Here is a 23,471-nt window from a genome sequence, read left to right on the forward strand (position 1 = left end):
GGGGGGTGGGGAGGGTGGGGGGGGGGGGGAGGAGGGTGGGGGGGGTGATTTGGTGATGGTGTTTTTCAGCAAACAGATATTTGAGGCCTGGCTAGAAAGCTTCACAAGCACAAATCTCTCAAGCAGAACAACACGGGAGCGGCATAGTCGTAACTCCAGCGTCACGCCACCTTTCCGACCACGGTTCCATTTGCTTTCTGTATTTTGGCCCGGTGGCATTTACATGAGAATTAATAGAGAGTGGAGGTTGTCACTAGCACCTTGGAAAGGGGCCTTTTGTGTGTGGAGCTCCTAACTACTTTTACCGTCTCTCTCTCCTCACAAGGTTCCCTCATTCATCCTGTCTGAGCAATTAAGCTCTCCAAATTCCACTGGAAACTCAGGCCTCTCATACTCCCCGTCCTCGTCAGACTAATAATACATCTAGACTCGCTTGCTGCTTCCAGAGGCTTAGGAACAAAACAGAATAATCTCTATTCTTCAGTGCTCCAGGCGAGTCTGGTCCCTGTTGTGGTCTGCTCCAGCTGTGGGCAGTTGAAAGGGAAAATAAAGGCTAGAAAAGTACTAGATTTATGTCCAAACAACCACAAAGCAGCGATGATGACACAGCAGCAGCTGCTGCTACACGGCGCGATACACTTGGACACTTGTTTTCTCCTCATTATTTTGGTTATTTCGACGGAAAAGGCTACAGTGCTTTGCCAAAGCATTCATACCTCATTTTTAAAAAATTTTTTAAAATAATTTGTCACATTACAACCATTTATGTGTTCTACGGTGCTTTTTATGTGACAAACCAGCAATAAGCAGTGTGTAAAGGGGAGGTTTTAGAAAGGGTAGAAATTTGTCACAGCAAACATGTGAGAGCAGTTGAACTCTTTGGCCTGGATGCAAAAATGCATACAGCATGTGTGGAAAACTATCGCACAGAACAGAAGCAGAATTACATCTGTACAAAGACAAGTTTATGCGAAAGCGAATGGGAGAACGACGCTGAAGCATCAAGTGCTGTGAGTCGTCAATATGACCAGAAAAGAGCAACATTAATTCATTTTCTATCAAGATGAACAGAACTCAGTTTCTTTGTTCCATATCCCAAAATGAGTTTTTTTTTTTGTTTTTTGTTTTTTTGTATTTCATCATATTGTGTTCATTTACAAAATTTAACAAGCTTTCCATTTCAAAATGCGGGGTTTTACCGATCTCAAGAGCAGTGTTAACTGCATTATATGTAACTTACATTATTAAGCACTGCCAATAAAAACACATAGCTCAGCATCGGCTATGCAACAGCCTCATTGTCAGACATGCTGTAAAGCCTAGATCAGATGTCTGGTCAGAGCAGCGTTATGCAACTGATGTTCTGGCTGCATTCCCAAAGCTTATCCTCTCATGCCTTGCAAAACAGCAGAAGCTTTTATTGGGAAAAGTTTATAAGCCCAAGGAGTTTGTCAACCAAGGTCACAAAGAACTTTAACGTCAACTGGAAGTTGTTTTCTGTTTTCCCGACACCAGAGAAAAATATCCAAACTACGGAGCATTTCAGTACAAAACTCTGATTCTGAATGTGTTTGTGTCCTCTCCTCCACTGTTGTTTTCCTCCCTCTGTTGCTTTTGGGTGTTTTTTTTTTGTTTTTTTTGTTTTTTGTGCAGATCAGCAGAAACCGATCCCCGAGGAGGCTGGATAAGAAGAAAAGGGAGGGAAGAGAGGCTTAATTAGGACTTTTGGCTCTGGCCCTTCCAGCTGATGGTGTCAAGCCTCCATGCGACTTCTTCGAGACACGCGGCTAAATAAGGAGGTACGATTCCAGGACAACAAGGACATAATGGCAAAGGTACAACAACAAGCCATTCCAAACAGCTTGTTAAATGTGTATTTGAAGCTAAACAGAAAGTGGGGGGAAGGGGGAATCACACTTTGGTTTGGAGAAAAACACACGTCAATTATAGCAGAAAATATTTGTAATCGGAGACAGGTCGTAAGCTGTGGGGCTGATGTGTGCTGTGCTGTAAAAGCGCACATCTAGCACTTACAGCGAGTCTTCTACATCACTGTGGAGGAATTTTGTCCCACTTTAATTTGCAGAATTACTTTAATTCAACCGCATTACAAGATTCCCCAGCATGAATGGCCTCTTTAAGGTGATTCCAAAGAATCTCCACTGGGTTGCTAAGGATAACCAAAGTTTTGTGCTTAAGCTCACAAAATGAATGCGGGGCCATTCTCTTTCAGGATTGTCTGGATGAGAGCAGATTCACGGCTCCATCAGTTATGGCAAGACACACAGGACTGAAATGCAGCAACGTAGCCCCAAACCCTCACACTACCACCATCATGTTTACATGATGCTCTTTTTCTGAAGAGTCAGCAAATTTAACAAAACATCATGATGTTTTTGGCAAAGGTAAAAACGACCCTCTGTGTTCTTTGTTGGCCCTTTTGCCCAGTCAGACCTATAAACACTGACCTTAACTGAGGCAAGTGAGGCTGCAGTGTTTTATAGCAGGGAGAGGCTTAATTATACTATGCATTTAGCCTTGCCGTTCCAGCTATATACGTGGTAATGTTTGCTGTTCAATGCTGCAGAAAATGTTTTCAAGAGGGCATTCAGGTGCTCTAGTAAAGTCACTATGGGACTAACATTAAGTTGCTCCAATGCAAGATTTTCTATAAAACTATCTTTATGAGAGGGAAATAATTATTTTTCTTCCCCAAGTAGATAGATATTGAAATTCATCAAAAGGAGACCTCATCTCATATGAAATGATTTAATTTACATTTTGTTCTGGGTCCTTTTGGGACCTCCTGGATGAGCAGTCAATGAATTCTTGAAGCAACTTTGGTTGATTCTGTAATCATCTCCAGACTGGTAGATGCCAATGACTTTATCATCTGTTTTCACATTTCTTTAAATCAGTGAATGGTGTGTTGCTTTTTGAAATCTTTTGGCCCATGTGATCACAAGATAGGACTGGTCTTGGTAACTTTTTCCTCTGAATAAACAACCATAACCTTAAACCATGTTTTTGTATTGAATACACATAATTTTTTTTTTTTTTCAATACCGACAACTTTCTGATTTTCTTGAATTTTTGTGGCAATAACGGATCAGATGTCTGTAAACGGGGGAATGCTTTTCCAGAGCACAGTGCGTGGCAGCCTGAAGCTTATGTCCTGTCTCGGACATGAAATATTGCTGACTGAAGGGTAAGTTAGCCGATTGATGAATTATAAATAGGACTGGAATGCAAAATTTCCATATCCTTTATGGGTCATAGTGTGCTGAGCCTATGCTGTTGGTACCGCTGGGCATCATGGTTAGATATTAAAGTGCTACAATCTTTACACAACCGTCCCTCAGAGCTATGTCACCCACCCCACATGCAATTATAATAAGCGTTTGCTCATTTCTGCTTCTGCGATTTCTGCTTCCCATTACCAGCACAATGTTTACAGCTTTCATCTTCACTTGTTAATCTTCTCGTGATCATCTGCTCCTTTCTTTTTTCTTTTTTTTTTTTTTGCTTTTGGTTTTTTTGAAGCGAGGAAACAACATCCCGTTAGTTTTAGCCCCATATCTTCTTGTGCTAAGCAGGCTCGCGGGCACCGATGGCGGAAAAAACAATGCACGCCCTCCTGCCATAAACAAAAAACAACAACAATGGGGCAATTACAGACCGACGCTTCGCAACCTCCACTTCATTCTCCGTTATCTTCATTATTCAGTTCCTCTCGAATCAGCTATTAAAGGTAATTAAGCGATTCATCAAGTCAGTTTCAATTACTGGGAGCTTGACAGCTGCAGATTGGAATCAGTGGGGGTGAGAAGAGAGGCAGAGTGAGAGGAGGAAGCGTGGAAAAAGTAAAGAGGCAGAAAGCAGGCGAGAAGTGCTAACAGTTTAGGTAGCGCTTAAGAGCCAGACAACAGGCTCTCTCTCTCTCTCTCTCGCTCCTGGATGTCAAGTGTTGCTTCGTCCACATCACCGTCCAACTCTGTCCGCTCGGCGCCCGCGGAGCAACAGGCATCAACGCCACCGCCCCACTCGCTCAACACGTGCCCCGTCATCAACTCGAGGCCTCCCAACACTAAATCAGCTGGATTATCATTGCGCCGTCGTAACCGGGCGAACTGTAATATCACAGTTTATGATGAATAAAAGTGCTCTCACACTCTCTCATGCAATCACGCCGCATGCAGCAGAGGAATAAATTTTCCGCCTGACACAGAGTGCCCACTCGTAATAAAGCTCACATGTAGAGAAGAATCATAAAATGCTCTCGCTGAAGCATCTAATTTATGTCAACCTGTTCCCAGGTCCCTGGGTTAAATTTAGGCTGGCGCTGAAGCTAAAAGCGGCCCAGACGGTGCGTGTGTGTGTGTGTGTGTGTGTGTGTGTGTGTGTGTGTGTAACCATCAGGTGTGGCGAAGCAGAGCAGAGCACGGCTTCAATTTATGTTTGCCCGATTAACCCTACTGTCTGCCTCCGCGATTTTAGATGTTAGGTTAAGGAATAATTCATTTGGAAGGAATTATCGTAGCTCTTAGTTGTCCATTAGAGTCTGGTTTACCATCACCTTAATGGCCATCATAAGTCATCCAGGTCTGGTTGTAATTGCTGGCCTAAATATCGAGGAGCTGCTGATCTAATATATCTGCTAGGATACTAAAAAGCCAAAAGGACATTTTTACACCCTGAGGCTCCTGCTGTCTGCATATTAGTCGACTGCGAAGGGTTCCCCTGCTATTAATTAAATTTTTTGGCATATTAAGGCTCTAGCACTTGATTAGGTAGATTAAAGGTGGATTGTTTGACGACATTATGTCATCGAGGAGATTAGAAAGTGCTCAACCAAAGCAGTGAGACAGCGGGACAAATCACATTCTGTGCATTGAAGTTCTATGCTCTCGCTCAGACGTGTCGGTTTTTCTTTATCTGGCTTCTCATGCAGGAGTGATGACACATTAGCTGGATTCCCAGCTTGCCATGGTAAATGTAGTACTAGCATGTAGAATCTTGCTAGCACTACATTTATTTATTCATGGTTATTTGATCAGAACCAGCACATATTAAAGGTAAGTAGCCATCAGCTTAATTGATCCAGGCCCTCGTTGGGTTTTTTGTTTAAAGAGGCATTTAAAAAAAAAAAAAAAAAGAGCTTTAAATTAAGTAATAAAGCTTAAAAAAAAGAGGGGAATCTCTTCCACTTACAAACGTGTGGACTGACTTATATCGCAGTGAACAAATGCTACGACTGCATCAAGGACATTACAAAAAACAGATGCAGCAACAAAACCAAAAAAACAAAGCATTTAAAACTACACGTGTGGACATGTCTGCCAAACCAATCACGACTTCATAGATTTCTTAGAGACTGAGATATACAACAGATTTCAAATGAGCAGGTGATGTACTTTAGTGGTTTCTCCCTCTGACTGATCAGAGATTGTTTACAAAGTGGGACTTGAAGAAGCTCTGGATGATTTGTTATCATTTCCTAACGCAATCACGAGTGGGTGGTTGTGGTTAAATATAATTATTTAAATTCACACATTTAAATAGTAAAAATCAAGTAAATATTGGGATATATATTAAAGTATGTAATAAAAGAAAGCAGAGCACAGTGTTTTGTAATAAAATCTTAAATGTAATGAATCTTCTTAAATGTGTAAATTTCATCATATTTATTCATTTACTTGTTTCTTTTTTTAATATGTTTTCCATATCACCAAGTCCTACAGTGCTACACTAGAGATTTCTAAATTCAAGCAAACTTGAAATGTGTGACATTTTTTTAAATTTTATACATTTTATTTTAGATATAATTCAGGCCAAATTGCAGGATATTTTCTGCAGTGTTAATATGGTTAAAAACACATATTTCTTTTAGGATTTTAGCTGTATTTCTGACTTGACAGGATGTGTTATAGTTTACGTTTGATTTTAACAAAACTTTTCAGCTTACTCTGCTGTTTCTCTGTTATCTAATCTTGCACAATCTGAGGCTCTTTCAACAACAGGAATTAAATGTAACCCTCACATCCTCTGCGTACAGCACAACAGCTGGAAATTAAATAATGGCACCGCATTCGACATACTGATTGTCTCTCTTAAAAGCAGCATAAACATCGCTGACATACGGACCATAAATATCTTGGGAAAAAAGTAAACAACTCATTTAAATGAATATAAAGGAATGTAGCCCGAGGCATTGTGGAAATGCAAACAGGAAATGAAGACACTCACGCTGTAAACTCAACAGAAAACAAAACAAGCTTACTTGTCCAGAATAATTAACTTTTAGAAAAGTTAGAGGTTTTTTATGTTTTTGTTTTTTTTTTTAACTGAACATTAACATTCATTCTGAGGAGTTCACTTTTCCTGTCCTCACTCACTCTAATCGAACTGGACAAAAGTTGGAATCATTCTAGAAGTGCCCAGATTGCACCGAAAACAAAAAGTTTGGTACCTAAGAATGAAGCCTGATCATCTCTAAGGAGGTTCTCTATGACGACATAAATCTACTCCACTGTGCAGGTTTGGATTGGACGCCCATCTGCAGTGAAGCATCCATCCATCCATCCATTTTCTGAACACCCTTGTCCCTCAGTGGGGTCGGGAGGGGTGCTGGTGCCTATCTCCAGCTAACGTTCCGGGCGAGAGGCGGGGTACACCCTGGACAGGTCGCCAGTCTGTCGCAGGGCTGCAGTGAAGCAGTTTTACTCAATTTCAATTCATATTCAAAAGAGAAATCACATAAGATCACATAAAATACCTATTTTCTGCATTGATTACAGGAACGTATTTTTCAAACAAAAGTAAATAAATCCAACATTCAGCCTGAGTACATTTATTCAATTAAAGAAAATACATTTTTAGGAATCATTGCTTTCAATGCAATAATATCACAAATTACTGGGATGCTTTAAAGTTCCTTTAACAGAAAAATAACTTCACTTTGCTTCACTTTTAAGGTGGTCAGGGTGTCTGGAAACTTTTACTGCAGGACTTTCTGTTTCTCTGGACTAGAAATATGACTTGACGAAATGGTTAATGGTAGATATATCTCCTTACTATACCAACATTTTTCTTCTAACTGGATATTACTGGTTATTACCATTAGCTGCAAAGTCAGAGCAACAATTTCAAAGTTTAAAACAGACAAAACTACAACAAACATCAATTGCTCACTGCTGAGAACACTGAAACATCCCCAAAGTCTCCTTGCCCAAAAGGTTTTTGTACTCTGTCATTTCTAACTCATACAGTTGACATGTCTGTAATCTCACACTGTATGAACTGCAAAAAATATTATATGTCTGGTACAACCTGAGGAAATAGTATTAAATGTGTGGATTGTAGACAGAAGTCAGAAACACTTTTTGCACCATTAACCTGCATGGATAGTTTCACACCTGAAGGACCAAACTAGGCCACGTCATATTAACTAATCAAATGCAAATCTTTGTTTTAAACTCAACTGCAAACAGTGAAGATGCACTACTTCAGTCATCAAAGCTGACAGCTGAGTGGTGCCTTAACAGAGGTTTCAGACAGTGGCCTCTTCATGGAGTCTGCTCAGTAGACATGGAGGAGAGAAGAAAGCACATCTGGCAGCCTGCAGAAGTAGTTTGACTTATCTCTGATTTCTTTCTGACCGTTGAACATCTAAGTATTGATGAAATGTTTGTACTGTAGGTGAGTTGAGGTTTGTTGGCTTGTTTTTAATGCCAACAAGTTATTACTTACTTAGTTATTACTTATTACTTGTGTTATTTCATATAACAGAAGTAATAAATTGTGTTATTACTACATCACTGTTGTCCTTAATGCCCATGTGGATTTTCTGTTCCATCATCTTTTTAAATATATGTTGTGTCTTCTTCACTGTTTGATTTGAATATGAATGTTAAGTTGCATTATACTCATAGCTGAGCAGGTGTATTGAACTGTGTGTCTCCTTGTGACTGAGACAGAAGACAGTGTCTTCTGGGAAGTTGATTTAATAACTTCCCAGAGTTTTAGAAATAGCACCATCTACCATGTTAGCTGCCTTGATGTCTCACATAGCAAGCCACACTGTGGTATTTTGAACATACAGCATTTTGGGTCACATTTTAAAAATGGGATTTTGTACAAACTGGGCCTCTCTGTGTGGCATTCGATAGCTTGCTCTGTGGCTGACTGGGTTATCTTCCTGGAAATGCCTGCAGTCGTGCAAAAGGTTACTCTAAACAGAGATGCAATAAGAAGTCAAGTGGTGACCAGAAGTGGATGTTTTTTTTTCTTTTGTTTTTTTTTTTTTGTTGTTTGTTTTTTCTTGGTCTGACCTGACTGGTGACCAGTGAAAGCTGACCACGAAAACTCTTCGATGTGAAAGCTGTTAGTGAGTGAAGAAGACCTCATGTTAACTATGTTCGGTGTCAGTAAGGTGTTTAAAGTCAGAGGAAGCACAGGGATGTAGGAATCTAAAGGGAAACTATTTTCTGTAACATGTCGAGACATTTAAGTGGTTCGTTCAACTAGAGAGTGAGAGAGCGTGAAACTTTCAGCAGACGGCATAAAGGATAAAAATATCACAGTGAAGTTGCCCTGTGTAATGTTTTTCAGCTGCCATCCTCTGTTTAACATGCCGCATGCAAGATTTGGAAATGTTGCCAGTCTTTCACAAATGTCAGCGGTAAGGTAAAAATATCCTCTCTCTCTCTGTTATTACTATAAGCACTAAATGCTATAAGCACTAAATGCTATTATTAAATGCTAAATACAGATTAAAATATTAACTTTGCTATCATTTTGTCGTTTTGTTAAAGTAGAAGTGGTAAAACCCTGTTTTGCAGTAACGCCTTTCTCACAAAGCACTGTGACAACATCTCAGTGCTTTTCTAATATAAATAATGATTAACCTCTCAAATAACTGGAGTGGACCACAGCAACTGATTGATTTGATTGACTGCTACTTCTAAATTAAAAAAATAGTTACCCACCAATGTGGCTCTAGTGCCTTACAAGGTTTGTATCACTGGAAAAGTGCTATGTAAATTAACCTTAAGGAAGTCAAATCTATTTCCCATCTCCTTAACACTGAAGTTGATATGCATCCTGTTGTCACTCATCAATCAACTGAAGCGTTTGACATACATACCCAAGTTGGAGGATGCCCTTCCTTCTGCAGCCCTGTCCTTCAGTCCTTCAGCGATTGACAGCTGCTGTTCATGATACTGCTTGGCTCTCTCCAAGTCCTGCATACAGCGAGCAGCGTGACCCAGCCCTGCGTACGCCCTCATCTCGATGGACTTTTCCTCCAGCTCCTGCGCAAGCTCCAGGACGTGGGTATGGTAGGACATGGCCTTGTCAAAGTTACGATGGTAGTGGTAGGCACTGCCAAGGTTGCTGTAAGCACGGGCCTCTTCTCTTTTATTTTCCAGGGCCTTAGCGATGCCCAAGTGTTGCTCGTGACATTGAACGGCATTATCGAAGTCTCCCATGGCGATGTAGACGGCTCCCATGTTTCCCAGCTCGCGAGCCTCTGACAGCTGATCCTTGGACTGCTTGGCCAGCAGGACGCACTGCTTGTGGCTGGCGAGGGCGTTCGGATAGTCCCCTATGGCGGTATATACATGGCCCAAGCTGCTCAGCGCCATCGAAGCAGCCTGCAAAAAGACAGATAACAATCGATGAGTCAGAAATGTTTTACGCTGTAGGCACACGAAAAAGAAAAAAAATAAATCAATCAAAAACTTTAATTAATTATACCAATACTTCATTAACAGAAAGTAATTTTTTGGCTCTGCTTCACAAATTCCTCACCGGCACTAAAACATCCCTTTGTCTAGAAAATTGTATGTGGATCGAGCTGGAAAAAAAAAAAAAAAATCACAATACCTGAGTCTTAAAAAGAGGCCTAATGCTCAGAGACCAAACAACAAACAAAACCTGATTTGATTTCCCCTATGCTGAGAGAGGAGGGGGGTAGAGTGTGATGCAGATCAGCACAGCGGCAGGCTTTCTTTAAAGCTGCCAGTTTGCCCACTGCAATCATGCCTCATGGCGTGCCACCACCAACGGAACAAAGACTCTGCTAATCAGGAGGGAGAGGAGGAGGAAGGTTTCAGCTTCACACCACATCTGTGGGGGGCCAGCCAACTGGTGACAAGACCTCTCTAGCAGAAAAAAAAAAAAAAAAAAAATCATCCAGGATTCATTTCGGATCTCCGCTCAGACTTTAACTCTCTCCGCCAGGGTTCGTCAGCGAAAAGGCAAACCATCAAACTAGACCCGAAAGCTGACATCGCAGCAGTGAAATATAGATGGCTGCCAAAAGTGAAGTCTTGACCTCTTATGTGACACTTTCACTGCAGGCTTATTAACTGTATATACAGAGGATAAACAGTGGGGAATTGGGGTCAGTTGTCATGAAGTGAACAGATGTTCAATTAATCATGCAGGAGGCAGATAATAAAGCATATCCTTTCCAATGTCCCACTTTGCAATCTCCAGCCAGGAAGGGGTTTGGAAAGAGGCCAGCGAAGAGGTGAACCACCATCCTGACAGTTAAGGCCATATTGGTGCTCTTCCCGCACAGCTTAGGACTCTGAGAACTCTAAAGACAGCAACAGCAAGGGATACATTTACTGCAGGCATAAAATGTTCATGAAACACCATTCAAAGCCAATCAGTTTAAAACTTCCCAGCGATGCTCATGTTAGACAGTAAAGGGAGCAGATTGAACCGATTTTTCACAAAACAGAAAGTCAGCGACGAGGACGTAATTTGGTTTCCTGCTATTAATCAGCGTTACTGGGATACAGAAATATATATATATATATATTAGCAGTTTTGTAGAAAGCATAAATCTTGCCAGTTGAAATATGAAAAAAAAAAAAAACTTTTTTTTATCCACAGGTATGTATATAATCTCATGCACATGTGTGGAAGCTGTTACTGAGAGAACACTCAAACTTTAACTCAAACTTTACTGCATTTAGCAGAGACGACACAAAGAACTTAAAACAAGCCCTGCTGTATTCTTCAGAGCAGATCCTGGGTAAGAGGTACAGTAAGGAAAGGACATACATTCCCAGATACTTTAGAGAGTGTGAAAGTGCCGTTTTTTGCTCCACTCAACGGGTTAGTGATTATGCTACTGGCTTCACTGTCTTCATAAAAATTATTATTTTTTTTTTTACTTAGAACCGGGATTCAAAGTTTGAACATGAACATGCCAAGAATTGAATTTGTCTATTTACTAGCTCCCTGTTAGTGACATTGTCATGGCGTAATATTTACCTTATATCTATTTCGACACAATTCTTCAAAATTGGTGTTTTAATAGCATTTATATGTTGTACCAATAAAATTGGAGATTGGCAATTGACCACAAAATATTGATCGGAGCGCCTCTAGTTTGGACTCTCCGACAAGCCCTTATAAAGATATTCTCTTTTCTGAGGATCTTTTTTGGCAACCTTTTTTTTATCCAAATGCACAAATACACAAAATCCAATCTTTCCTTCATTCCACATAGCTGCTGATGCTGGAACCAATTACCTGCTGACATAAGAACTTCCAGCAGTTTGCTCAAGTTTAAAGACTCGACAAGGCATTATATGAGCCCGGGGAGGCAATTACCCTCCGTCACAACTGTTGCTGTTTCATGTTCCCAGATAGCCTATCTAGAGCTGCTCAATTACATGTGCCTTTTGAAGCTTCGCTCCATCTCTCTGGCTCAAACTTCCACTTTTCTGAGCAGAAAACACAGAAGATTCCTCATCTTCGTCCATCGTCAGCCGAGCACAGCGGGAGACGAAGGTGGGGACGCGAAAAAAGGGGGGAGGGTGCAATCTACTTCGGTGGAGATGAGTTGCTCTTGTGATCAGTGTCCCTCTAAAGTGATAGTGCAGCGCTGCATTTTCTCCTCGGATGGGAGCCGAGATAGGCAGATAATGAGGAGCCAGCCGTTCCAGTAACAGAGGACGGACTGTGTTTGGTCTCCGGGAAGGTAGACCGAGACCATCTGTGTCTGTCTGCCCCAACGCAAAGCAACGTTTTTGGCCTGGAGGAAATATAATGCCACACAATCCCTGATTTGACCTATTTCAAATCAGACCCGTTTCTAATTTCATTCAGTTTTAATTCCTGCACTTATCGCTCCTCCGTCTTCTGCTCCGACCTCCTCCTCCCGGTCTTCGCACATATAATCACACCCACCCACTCGCACTTCTCCTTTACAAAGTCAGTTCTGATTGTGTTTACAGAGTCCAGCCTTTCTCCGGATGTGTGGGGATTTGATTAATCCTACCGCCCTCCATTATAAACAGTTGATAGACCACCGGCTCTAATCAGCCAACACGTTCTGTAGCAAAGCTCGCCGAACTGAAAGGCAAACTGAAGGGCCGCAGACAACGACGGATGAGGCAGCAGATTCAGAAATGCTTGGCTTCTGTGTCATTAGTCATCTTGTCCCTCGTTGCAAAAATACTTTTGAACTTTATGCCTTTTTGTTACATTGCAACCACAATCTTCTATGTCTTTTTTTGGGGGAGGGAGGGGCAGGGGATTTTATGATAAACTAACACAAAGTGGAGATATTTGTGAAATAGAACGACACATGATTTGAATGTTTTCTACAAATAAAAGTGAAAGATGTGGCAGACATTTTTTATCTAGATCCCATGAGTGAATACTATGTGGAACCAAATGATGAAGCCTTGCGTCTACTGGACACTGCGTATCAGCGTGATGCTTTTCTGCGTCGTAAGCGATGATGAAAACCATGTATTCACATCATAACTACTTTGGTGTGCAGTTCTGCCATGTGAAATCTTATCAAAATACATTGAAATTTGTAGTTGCAATGTATAAAAGAAAATGTTATACTTTTGCAAGTACGCTTAGGTTAGGCGTTTTTAACCCATACCTCTGGAGGTAAAAAGAAATTATCCTGTGATGATCAGATCCTCACAGCCTGCAGCAGAGTTCTCTCTGGTGGCCAAATTTGATGGTTCGGTGTGACTTTATGGCTCTGAGCTCCGCGGGTGTTTCTCTTTCTCATCCTGGAACAGAGTGGCGCCCACAGCTTTACTGCTGTCTGTGGTTATACCTCACCTCACAGCTGTGTGACCACGTCTTTGAAAATCCTCCTTATTTCATTTTGGACCTTTGAGGTCAGACGAACTCCAAACAGCCAAGGCTATCATCAGAGCCTGGCTCGGGCTACGGGGACAACCCCGGCTGCCATGAGATCTTAGTGGTTGGATCATGGTTGCACTTGTAAGACAGTCTGCTTTGAAGAAAGCTCAAAACATGGGCGTGGAACCTCCCTTTGAATCAGCGAAAGCGAGCAAACACGAACATCGCCAGGTGTACAAACAAGCACCGACTGCTTTGACAGGATTACTGGCGAGAAGGTCATTCATTCCTTTAAACAAATTTGATATGAAAATAAAAAAAGTTATGACTGAGTAAACTGCCAGTACAGCTTAATAAGAATCACAAAAGTTTAAAAGTCGAACCTTAAGACATTGTAAAATGTAAACTTAGACTGAGTTATTTTAAAACTACAAAGATAGTTGTGTTTTTTTTTTATTATTATTATTTTTGTCACATTACAACCACAAACTTAAATGTATTGGGAAGATGCACACTTTTCCTACTGAAGAAAAGCATAATTCTAGCTTTAATCAGCAAAATAATTTTCAATCTAGGATAAAATATTATTTTGTATCCTCCAAATGGCTTTTGCCAAACTGGAAATTGGGCATCTTTGGGCTTCTGAAAGCAGCTAACTCCACTAAACTGTGGGCCACGAGGGACAGTTGCCACAGTTTTAATGCAAACGCAAACTGCACTTTGTAGATTTGTAAAATACTTTGAAAACCAAGTGTCATTTCAATTCCACCCCACAATTATGGATTTGCTTTATTTGTCATCACATAAAATTCAAGTACAATACAGTACAGTTTCTGTTTGTATCATTAAAAACGCAACAAACTTTGGAGGGGCTGGAATATTTTTGCATCGCAAAGCAAAAAATATTCCATCACTTCATTGACGAAAATGAACGATAGCCCCGTATTTCTGCCAAAAATCAGAAAGAGGGTGAAAGAGACATCTTGCAGAGAGGGTCGGGAGATCATGATGTTAAAAACCCTGCAGCCTGCCCTCTGTCCAAACGGCAGGCTGCAGGAAAAATCAGGGCAGACCTTATTTCGGCAAAGTGCTGTTAATGGGATTATATGAAAGAGGAGAAGAGCTGCTCTCTCTTGTAAAGAGGAGACAGACGGCAGGTTTGATTCTATTACCACAAAGGTGACAACAACCTCTCTGTTCGCTCCACCGGCATGGATGTTAAGCCTTCAGCCGGGGGTGTTACAGTTCCCCATGTAATCAACAGGAGCAGTTGGGACGCAGAGATCCAGGAGTGAGAAGTTTGAAAGATCAAGAAATAACCTCTTTCTTTATAGAAGGTAATAGAGAAAAAGCATATGTTGGCAAGAGAAACAACATACAACTTTTAAAGTTGTCCATCAATATTTAATTGTCATTCTAAAAAAAAAAAACCTGTGAAGTATTAATAAGTGCACAGGTTAGTTTTTGGACATGTCCATTCAAAAGTTTAAAGTTTACATTAAATTCACCTGCAAAGGTTCATTCTGAAATCTCCCCCCCCCCCCAAAAAAAAGCTGGAAATCCTCTATCTTTTTGTAAGTATTAACAAAGGTCACATAAAATTAGCATCTACACAACAAAGAAAAACAGAAGCAAGGAAGCTTCTTTTATAAAACAAACAAAAAAAAACAAATAAAACAAGATATTATGGTCTAACTCAATTTATTCTTAATTTAGCTTTTACAGACTGGTTTGAAGTATACACTGTTGTTAAATGCTTTGGTTTACCAAAAGAACAACAAACAAAGCCGCTGTGATGTCAACAGCTATTCTTACAGTTCACGCACACACACACACACACACACACACACTAATATACACTATTGTAAACACATGCACAAAAGAACAGAGGTCTAATTAAAAGGAACTGGAGTGGGAAGGTGAGGAAGACCATGCACCAGTGTCTCTCTTAACAAGCTGGGCTCGGGGACAAGCTGGCAGGGAACCGAGTCCCACTTTAAAATGAAAAGGGTGTGAGGGTGGAGCAGCGCGGGAGGCGAGGGGGGGAGAGCATGAAAGGCTTCGGGAGAAATTGTCTTAGCAAGATGGGAGAGGAGAACATTGAAGACATCCCTAAGGTGAACATTTTCTTTAGATCTGCATTCACCTGCAGCAACGAACGTTGACAAAAAAAAAAAAAGGGAGGCATCTGAGCTGCAATCAAGTAAAACAGAAGAGGCCAGTGATGGTCTCATAGAAAAAGACGCTCTCCGGTCCATTTGCCGTTATCCGCGTGAGTGTGTGTGCAAATGACGTCTGAATAGATGGGAGTAAAAGAGGGGGAATTTACAGGAGATATGACGGTAATATCAGCGGAGAGAGGCTGGGGGTAGTGGGGGCGGGGCGGGATTTGACAAAATATTCCTGTGGTTTTATGGGTCTATACTCCATTCGCTGTCCCCCTGCTCTGTGTTTGCAAAGAGATACGGACCCCAGGGGAGCCACCATTAGATCAGCCAAATGACTGCTTCTCTGCCATATCAAAACCTTCTGCTTTTTTAAGCTGGCAAAAGCTGTGCTCTGCCAAGCGAGGGCAGGTACAGCTGCGCCTGACTGCTCTCCTCGGCGCACACTCGCAGGCAAACATGGACACTCACATGCACACACAGCTGTAATTTTATCGCTCCAGAAGGCATAACGTGGATGTGCCTACACGACCATGAAGCTCCCACCCCCACCCCACCAAACATAACCAAATTTCTCTAATCATGGCTTCTTAAGTACTCTTATCTGCATTTGGTAACACAAAATGAATGAAAATGTACCACTATTTTATTTTTCCCCAGCCATTTAATAATACATTTCTTATCCCTAATGTTACTTTAAGCCCTACCCTTTACTGTACGCGCCTTGCAGCAAATCTTTATTTAGCTATGCGGCAAGTGAGTTAAAGCCGAGAGTCTTTGTGAACAATGAGAAAAAGGAAAGTCAACAAGGAGGAATTACAGGAGCTCCACAACACAGAACTCCCCGTTTCCTCCATGATTGTTTTACTTCGCTCTTCCGTGCTAAATTTTCTCGACGCTTGTTGTGAATTGGCGCTACATAAACAAACCGAACTGAATTGTCCAGCTCGACTCAACTTACACACCTTTCACATTTTCACGATTCGGAAGAGCAGTTTTCAAGCGTTTGTTTCACTCAAAGCATAAGTAAAACAATTTCCACGTACATACGTTCTTTGACCAACCTGCGCACCCGGTTTGATGGATTAACGGCGATGCGCTATAGGACACGCCCACACAGAACTGACACTCACAAATAAACATGTAATGTAATATATTTTTGATGCATCAAATCAAGGCATTTACATAACCAAATAGTTCCTTCTTTTGCATGTGAAAAAATAGTTTTTTTTTATGGTATGCTGTCACAATAAACAAATAGTGGATGTTTTTTTTTTTTCTCGTTATGTCAGAGCAACAGAATCCATAGAGGTAAAGAGCCGTTGACAGAAGCACAAAATTATGCCACATATATTCCCTGGATTGTGCCCACGAGCTTCTTTTTACTGCTTGGATTCGTGCACGAAGGACATACATCGTCCGGCAATAATTGTGTTGCCTACGTCGTTTTGTTGAGCATATATTCTGAGTTGGCTGTAAACAAGCAGCAAGGGAGAGGGGAAGACACACCAGAGGCAGAGAGAAAAATGTAACCTGACAGTCTCCTCTGGCATTAGTGGAATATTTGACTGTTCCCTTTACGTGGCTGTGGGGGTTTGATATTTCAAGCTGCCTCTCTCTCCTGCAATGTGCTAGACAAAACACTGTTTACAGAACTGGCCTAATGGTAAGACAGGAAAGCAAAGGGGAGCAAGGCGGAGCGACCGGGCTTCCCTGTAGCGCCTGTCTTGGAGTGGCCGTCCCCTGTGACAGGATGTCAGCATTGTTCAAATGCAAAAACAGCTCTGCTGCCATCTGATATAAACACGTGAATCTAAGGTCTGTGCGAGCAGGAAATTGAAGAGGTAACACACAGGGGGATGTGTGGCACAGTGAATGAATCTTAATGCACTCCAAATCAGAGTGGGGCCTCAAAGGGTTATATACGGTGCTGCTGTTTGTTTCTTTACTAAAGTCAAATCACCACAGGAAGAAAAAAAGAAAAGAAAAAAAAAACGTGTGATGCCTGCTGGTGTAAGGAATCAATTCTGGAGAGGCTTTGCTGTGACAGAAAGGGAAATCACATTGGTGTTTCAAAGTCATTTGAGATGTGGGAGCGAGGCGTACATCAACATTTGCCACTTTGCAAAGCCTCAGGCGAGGGGTAAAGAGGAAACCTCCGTCTTTAGCATAACAACACCACTCCACTAATACAGGTAGATGGAACGACCGATGATCATTTTTAAAGTGCTTCCATTAAAAGCTAATTAGCTGTTAGCATTGCTTCCCGCTGGGTCTGAGGACAAACTGCCAAATATAGTGCGAGCTCTTAGGCCAGTGTGTCCGTCAGAGAGCGTTCAGCAGGGCGCCCAGCAGTCAATCCAAGGACGCAACCATCCGAGGTTATTAAGAGGCGCGCTGCGAGCTGAAGGGTGGAAGGCAGAGTACCTGTCAGGGCGCGCAGCTGGACAAATCAGGCCTGACAGACAGAGTTCCATCTTTTTAATGGTACACAAAAAGGGGGAGGGGAGGAGAGATTAAAGAACACACAGGTTAAGGTCTGAGGACCTGGATCGATATGAGCTGGCCAGAGTTGTTGCTTGGAGCAGCCCGACACAATGAATGAAATGAAGAGTGACAACCAAGTGTCCTGGCTCTCCGCGCGTCACGGTTTTCTCCAAGAAAGGTGACAGGGCCTCTGGTGCCCCCCCTCCACCCCCCAACCCCTCTAAACCAGTGAGCCACTCGTGCCTAATGGGTTTAAGACCACACCAAATTTATGTGAAATGAAAGGAAAATGGAATTTTTTTTATTTCACTTTTTTTTTACTTTTTCAGAATGATGTGGGGATTTAGCTTGTGATATGAAAAAGAGAGTCATAAGATCAAATTTTTAAAGTCAACTTTTAGTATTTTTGTCAAATGTAAAACACAAGTGTTGATAATTAATGTGATTAAGCTTCCCTGCTGAACCTAAAGAGTGTAGGCACTGTTGCTGTTCAGTGGTAAAGTCCTGTTTTGCTTTTTAAAGCCTTTGGCTGGGACTTTGTGCATTGAGTTTGCACAGTCTCCCAGTGCAGGCACGGGAGACTCTCCAGGTACTCCAGCTTTCTGCTAAAGTCCAAAAGCATGAATGTTGGCTTGACGGGTTCCACTAAATTGAGCGGTGTCTCTGGGTTGCACTGTGATGGACTGGCAGCATGCCCACGATGTCCGCCCTGTGACCCCACATTGCTAAGCGGTGTGTGTGTCTAGTATAGTTTCCCTGCTGCAATGTAAACCTTTGTCCCCAGTTTCAATTCGTTTTCAGCCTCAGGTTTTCCTCAAGCATTGCCTTGTGTTTACCTCCATCCATCTTCCTATCAACTCTGACCTCTCCTTGCTGAAATGCAATGTTTCCCCACAATATGACGCCGCGACCACAATCTCTCACAGTTATGAGTGTAGAGGGTGATGTAGAGTGTCATTTTTTGCCACCTATACCGTTTTCTTGTTGGCCAAAAAGTTGACTTTAAGTCTTTTTTTTTTAACAATATGTTTTTTTTCCCATCCTCTGCAGAAAGGATATCTTCAGTCATATTTGTAGAGTTCAAATCTAAGCGTCCGCCATTCTGACTATAAACAGTTGCAGCTCCTCCAGAGTTATGGGTTAAGAGCCTGATGGCTGTTTCTCTGAACAATGCTCTCTTTGCCCCGCCTGTCAGTTCAGATTAAGAACCACATGTTGGTAAAGCGAAACCTTTTCTTCAGTTCTTCTGAAAAACGTCTTCATGCTTTAATCACCTCTATCCTGCAATCATCTTTACATCTCTTTGTTATTTACAGTTGGACCAAACTGGTGCAGCGTGTTTGCCAACATGTACCTGAAGGCATGACCACATCACTCCAGCTATAGCTAATTTGCACCGACTGCCTGCATGTTTTTTGTATTGATTTTAAAATACTTTTACCTCTAAAGTCTTAAATAGTTTGGCAGCCATTTGTTTAACTAAACTGCTGGAGCATTTTATCCCCAAAAGACCACTAAGATGATCTGCCCTGATGCTTTTAGTGCAGCTTAGGTCCAAAGAATAAAAGGATTCTGGCTTTTGCAGTGATGGTCACTAGACTCTGAAACAGCTTGTTATTTGATGAACGCACTGCAGAGTCTGGATAAACTATTAAATTCCTCTTGAAAAAGAGAAATTTGTTATGTTGGCTTTTTAAGTTCAGTTTGATTTCTATTGTTTTTTTTATGTAGGGTCATCTGCTTGTTAAGCTGTCTATATTTTTCATTTTGACTTCTCTATTTCATATTTGATTGTATTTCACCATTCTAATGGTTTTTAATCTTGCTGGTTGAGTCGATTAGGTGTTTTTGTCTTTTTTCTTTTTTTTAATTAAGCTTTGACCAGCTCTTGGTGAGATGTTTATAGCCATCCCTGAATTAAACTTTTCATCTTTATCCCTGGCCTGTCTGCTGGGTTCCTTGTTCTTCGTGATGCTATTTGTTTGTTCACTGATGTTTTCTAACATACTTCTAAGACCTTCACAGAAGGCGCTGTAGTTTCCTAACATTATCATCTGAAGTTTTATTTTTTTATTTATAAGAAAGCTGTAGTTTTCCATAACCCAGAGGCGCAAAGTGAAGATGTCTTAGCTTATTGAACTCCTACTTTCCTACAATTATGTATGCATGCATTCTGTTTTATCTTCCCAAAGTCAATCAAAATATGCTGACAAAAAAACAAAACAAAACAAAAAAAAAAAACCTCCCACCTTCCCAGGCCTTCTCAAATCGAAGCCAGTGAAAAAGGCATTACTGGTTAACATAATGAACTTGCTGATGTTCCAGAACAGAGAACCTTTTTTTTGGGGTATTGCTTCATGAGTTAAATTAAGCTTTATAGAAATCCAAGACAGCTGTTGTGCTTTGCGTGAGAAAATGTTTCATCCAATTTCTATAAAGATGCTTAAACTCGTGTTGATCAGAGGATTGAGTGTCTGCATGAAAGACATTACGCACACTGGAAGACAAAGCTTTTCAGCTTTTAACACTCCTTTCATAACACCTGTTTCCTGCACCAGAAAGCAGCTGCTGTTCACAGATACAATCTGAGAAGCCAACTGTACACTAAATGCTCAGCCAAGCGAATAAAAAGCTGGAAGCTAAACTTTACCAGCTAGTAGGCTTTGAGGTTTTGCAGATGATGTCATTTCTTGCATGACAAATTAACAACGCAGATGGTTTTTACCCTTTATTAGCAGATGCCACAGGTTTGAGGTCTTATCATAACCCTGTCTTGTATGACATGGTCTTCTCTCTAACTGTTTTTTTAATCTCTCCTGTCAAATACCAAGTCCTCATGTAAAAAAAAAAAAAAAAAACAGAACAAAACCAGAACAACAAAAAGTAAACTAAACAAATGAGTTGTAAAAGATGCCTAAACTCATCTTTCAAGACTCACTTCAGCTCATCTTAAACTCATCTCTATGTTTAAAGATAATTGCTCCTTCTTCTTTTGTTCCTACAAACATCATTACCCGTCAGAAGAAATGTCCTAAAATATTGTTGAGGCAGCTATAAATGACTTATGGAGAACAAGATCTCGACGTTCCTGACTAAACTTAGCTCTCAATCTGTGTTATTGCTGTACTGTGTTTGCCAGGTGCATCCGTAGTAGGAGTTGCCAAGCCAAACGGCACCACTTCCATGTCCAGCTTTTGAAAATTCACATTTATGTTCATGTGCGACTCTTGTGCTGAGCTGTTGAATGTGGGTTTGCTGTAAATGTTTTATCACAATACTGACAGTAGTAAGGCTAATCGGCTGTTTCAGCTTCTTGGTGCATCAGTGTAATGTTACCTCATATATTTGTGGGCGTGGAGGAGAGAAACTCAGACACTAGTCATTAAATTTTACAATGCGTAAAGAAAACCACCACCTTTTAAGGCCATACTAAGAAAAAGAAATAGAATTATGAGAATAAAGTAAAAAAAAAGTGAAAATGAAGACGAAATAACAAGATAATAAAGTGATAATATTATGACTTAATTCTTGTACAAATTTATTCAGGTAATATTTTGACTTCATTCTTGTAATTTAATGACTTTATTCTCACAATTTTATTTCTTAAATTTTCTTAGCCCTTATATGCTGCCTACAGACGAAGAACATTTAGCCACACAAAATTAACTGGAACCTGAATGGAAATATGTTAAGACTCAAGTTAACAAGAAGTCAAACAAAATAAAGGTAAAACATGCTAGCTTTAGCTCAGAACATGTCAATTTGAGCAAAATGCAAGTTTAATGAATACTGCAGTTGCATGGGTGACGTCTGAAATATCTTGTTTAAATAATAAAACTTTGTGCATTTTAAGTGGACATTCTTACCACACTGTGTTTAGGCAGCATTTTAAGGCAGTCCTGTAGAAACTCTGGTTTCAGGACAAATTATATGTTGCAATTTAAAATATATTTGTTATTGAAGTGGGACACCATCACACTTGAATAGACCATATAATACTGATGTGGTGTGTTATTTTGTTGGCTAGTAACTTTTAATTAGCCTGAAAGGATTGGTTCTAATTCACTTCCTCTTGACTGCATATAAATTGTTACTATAAGGTACATTGTGCAGAGTTTTACTGCTACCTTTGTAAAAAAAAAAAAAAAAAAAAAAAAAAAGAAGAGCAGGAAAACAACACAGTAGATGGAGTGTGAATGTTGCGGCAAAAACAGGAACATATATTGCCAGATGACCAGGGGTGTGCAGCGGGCGACATTGTGCCCCAGGTAAGGATCCATTGTAATGGATATTTTATTTAGTGTTAGAGATCAAGTCAAACAACTCAATTCCAAGTAAAGTCACAACTTACTGATGTCTAAGTCCAAAGTGCATGTCAAAAGCCTTTTGTGATTTTTTGTTTTTTTTCCCCAAAGTCGAGACATAAAATGTGTGACTCAAGTATTACATAATTCAAAGTTATGTCACTCAAGTCCACATCTGTACCTCTTATTGGGAGACATGGGATACCTGAGCTTTGGTATCTCCAGTTCAGTATTTTCCTAAATTAAATTCCCATCTTGAAAAAGACATACTGACAGCTGCTGAAAGCCTTGTGCCCATTAAAGCAACCTGCAAGTTAATTTAGCTCGCTACATCAGACCTTAAAGATGAGTCTCGTCATTATGCTCAGCAGTGTGTTGCAAATAAATCAGAGGTGACACACAGCTGAGCGAGTAAAAGGAAGTAAATCCCTTCCTTCCTCCCTCTGCGCCTCCATTCCCAAAATGTAATTACAAGCCTGGTGAGGGAAGCTGCTTGGGCCTGGGTGGCCTGCACAACACAGCACCAGCCCTTAGTGGGATCGAAACACGGGAGCTTTTTTCTTCCAACACACCTTACTGCTCCTTAGACTGTTGCTCCTTCACTAACCCCATGCGGTTGGCGCTGATGGGCTTTACAGTACGATTTAGCTGCAGGTGGACGGAGCTGCTATGTCTGATAAAGACTAGCAGGAGGATTTTAGCAGTGGCCCGTATAAAACATTTAAAAACACATTATGGACACATGAGCACACATCCTCAAATAACATGAGCGAACACAGTGCGTCCCTCTGAATCACACATTTAAGACAATGCTAAGCTCTCTGTGTGCGCGACAAGACGGAAAAAAATCCCAGGAACATTCCTCTTGTCCCCCTGTGACACACATCTGTCTCCTTGAGCAACGGAGTTCCTTCGTCTGCTGAGGCAGAGGGACCGAATCCCAAATAACCCAATTAGTTTCCCTAAATCAAAAATTTCCACAGACAACACAACAGAGATCTACTAATGCAGTAGATTTCCAGGTATTACGGGGCCTTTACAAAACAGATCGACAGCAAAGAAGATGATCGCAAGGACATGCCAGCCTGTGGTGCTGATGTGGGAGGAAGAAATGATCTGGAAATAATTGTTCCCTTTGAAGGCCTGTTGTCAGGGAGAAATCCAAGGCCACCTGCCAGTAACGCCTCCAGCTGTGAGCACATGCCTCCAGACTCTGATTGACAGAGAGGGTAAATAGTTGCTAGCAGGGGCCCTGATTGTATCTCTCGCCTCTGGCAGAACAGCGGAGAAGGTGGACGAGTGATTGGCTTTTGTTACGGCCCTTCAGCCACAAATTAAGTTGGCATCTCAATCATGCCACCAGAGCCATGCGTTTGCTGTGAGC

The 23,471-nt window shown here is 41.1% G+C and overlaps 1 protein-coding gene across 2 annotated transcripts in view; it reads right to left on the reverse strand.

The window, feature by feature from the left end:
- LOC106963097 (tetratricopeptide repeat protein 28) overlaps nt 1-23,471 on the reverse strand; it is a 176,690-nt gene that overhangs the window by 45,072 nt on the left and 108,147 nt on the right. For both annotated transcript variants that reach the window (XM_015057838.1, XM_015057830.1), the window contains exon 5: nt 9,146-9,653. In XM_015057838.1, coding sequence (XP_014913324.1) covers nt 9,146-9,653 — 508 coding nt within the window. The remainder of the gene's footprint in view (nt 1-9,145; nt 9,654-23,471) is intronic.

The sequence above is a fragment of the Poecilia latipinna genome, unplaced genomic scaffold, assembly GCF_001443285.1.
Source record: "Poecilia latipinna isolate Pla-1442-1.1 unplaced genomic scaffold, P_latipinna-1.0 Scaffold62, whole genome shotgun sequence".
NCBI lineage: Eukaryota > Metazoa > Chordata > Actinopteri > Cyprinodontiformes > Poeciliidae > Poecilia > Poecilia latipinna.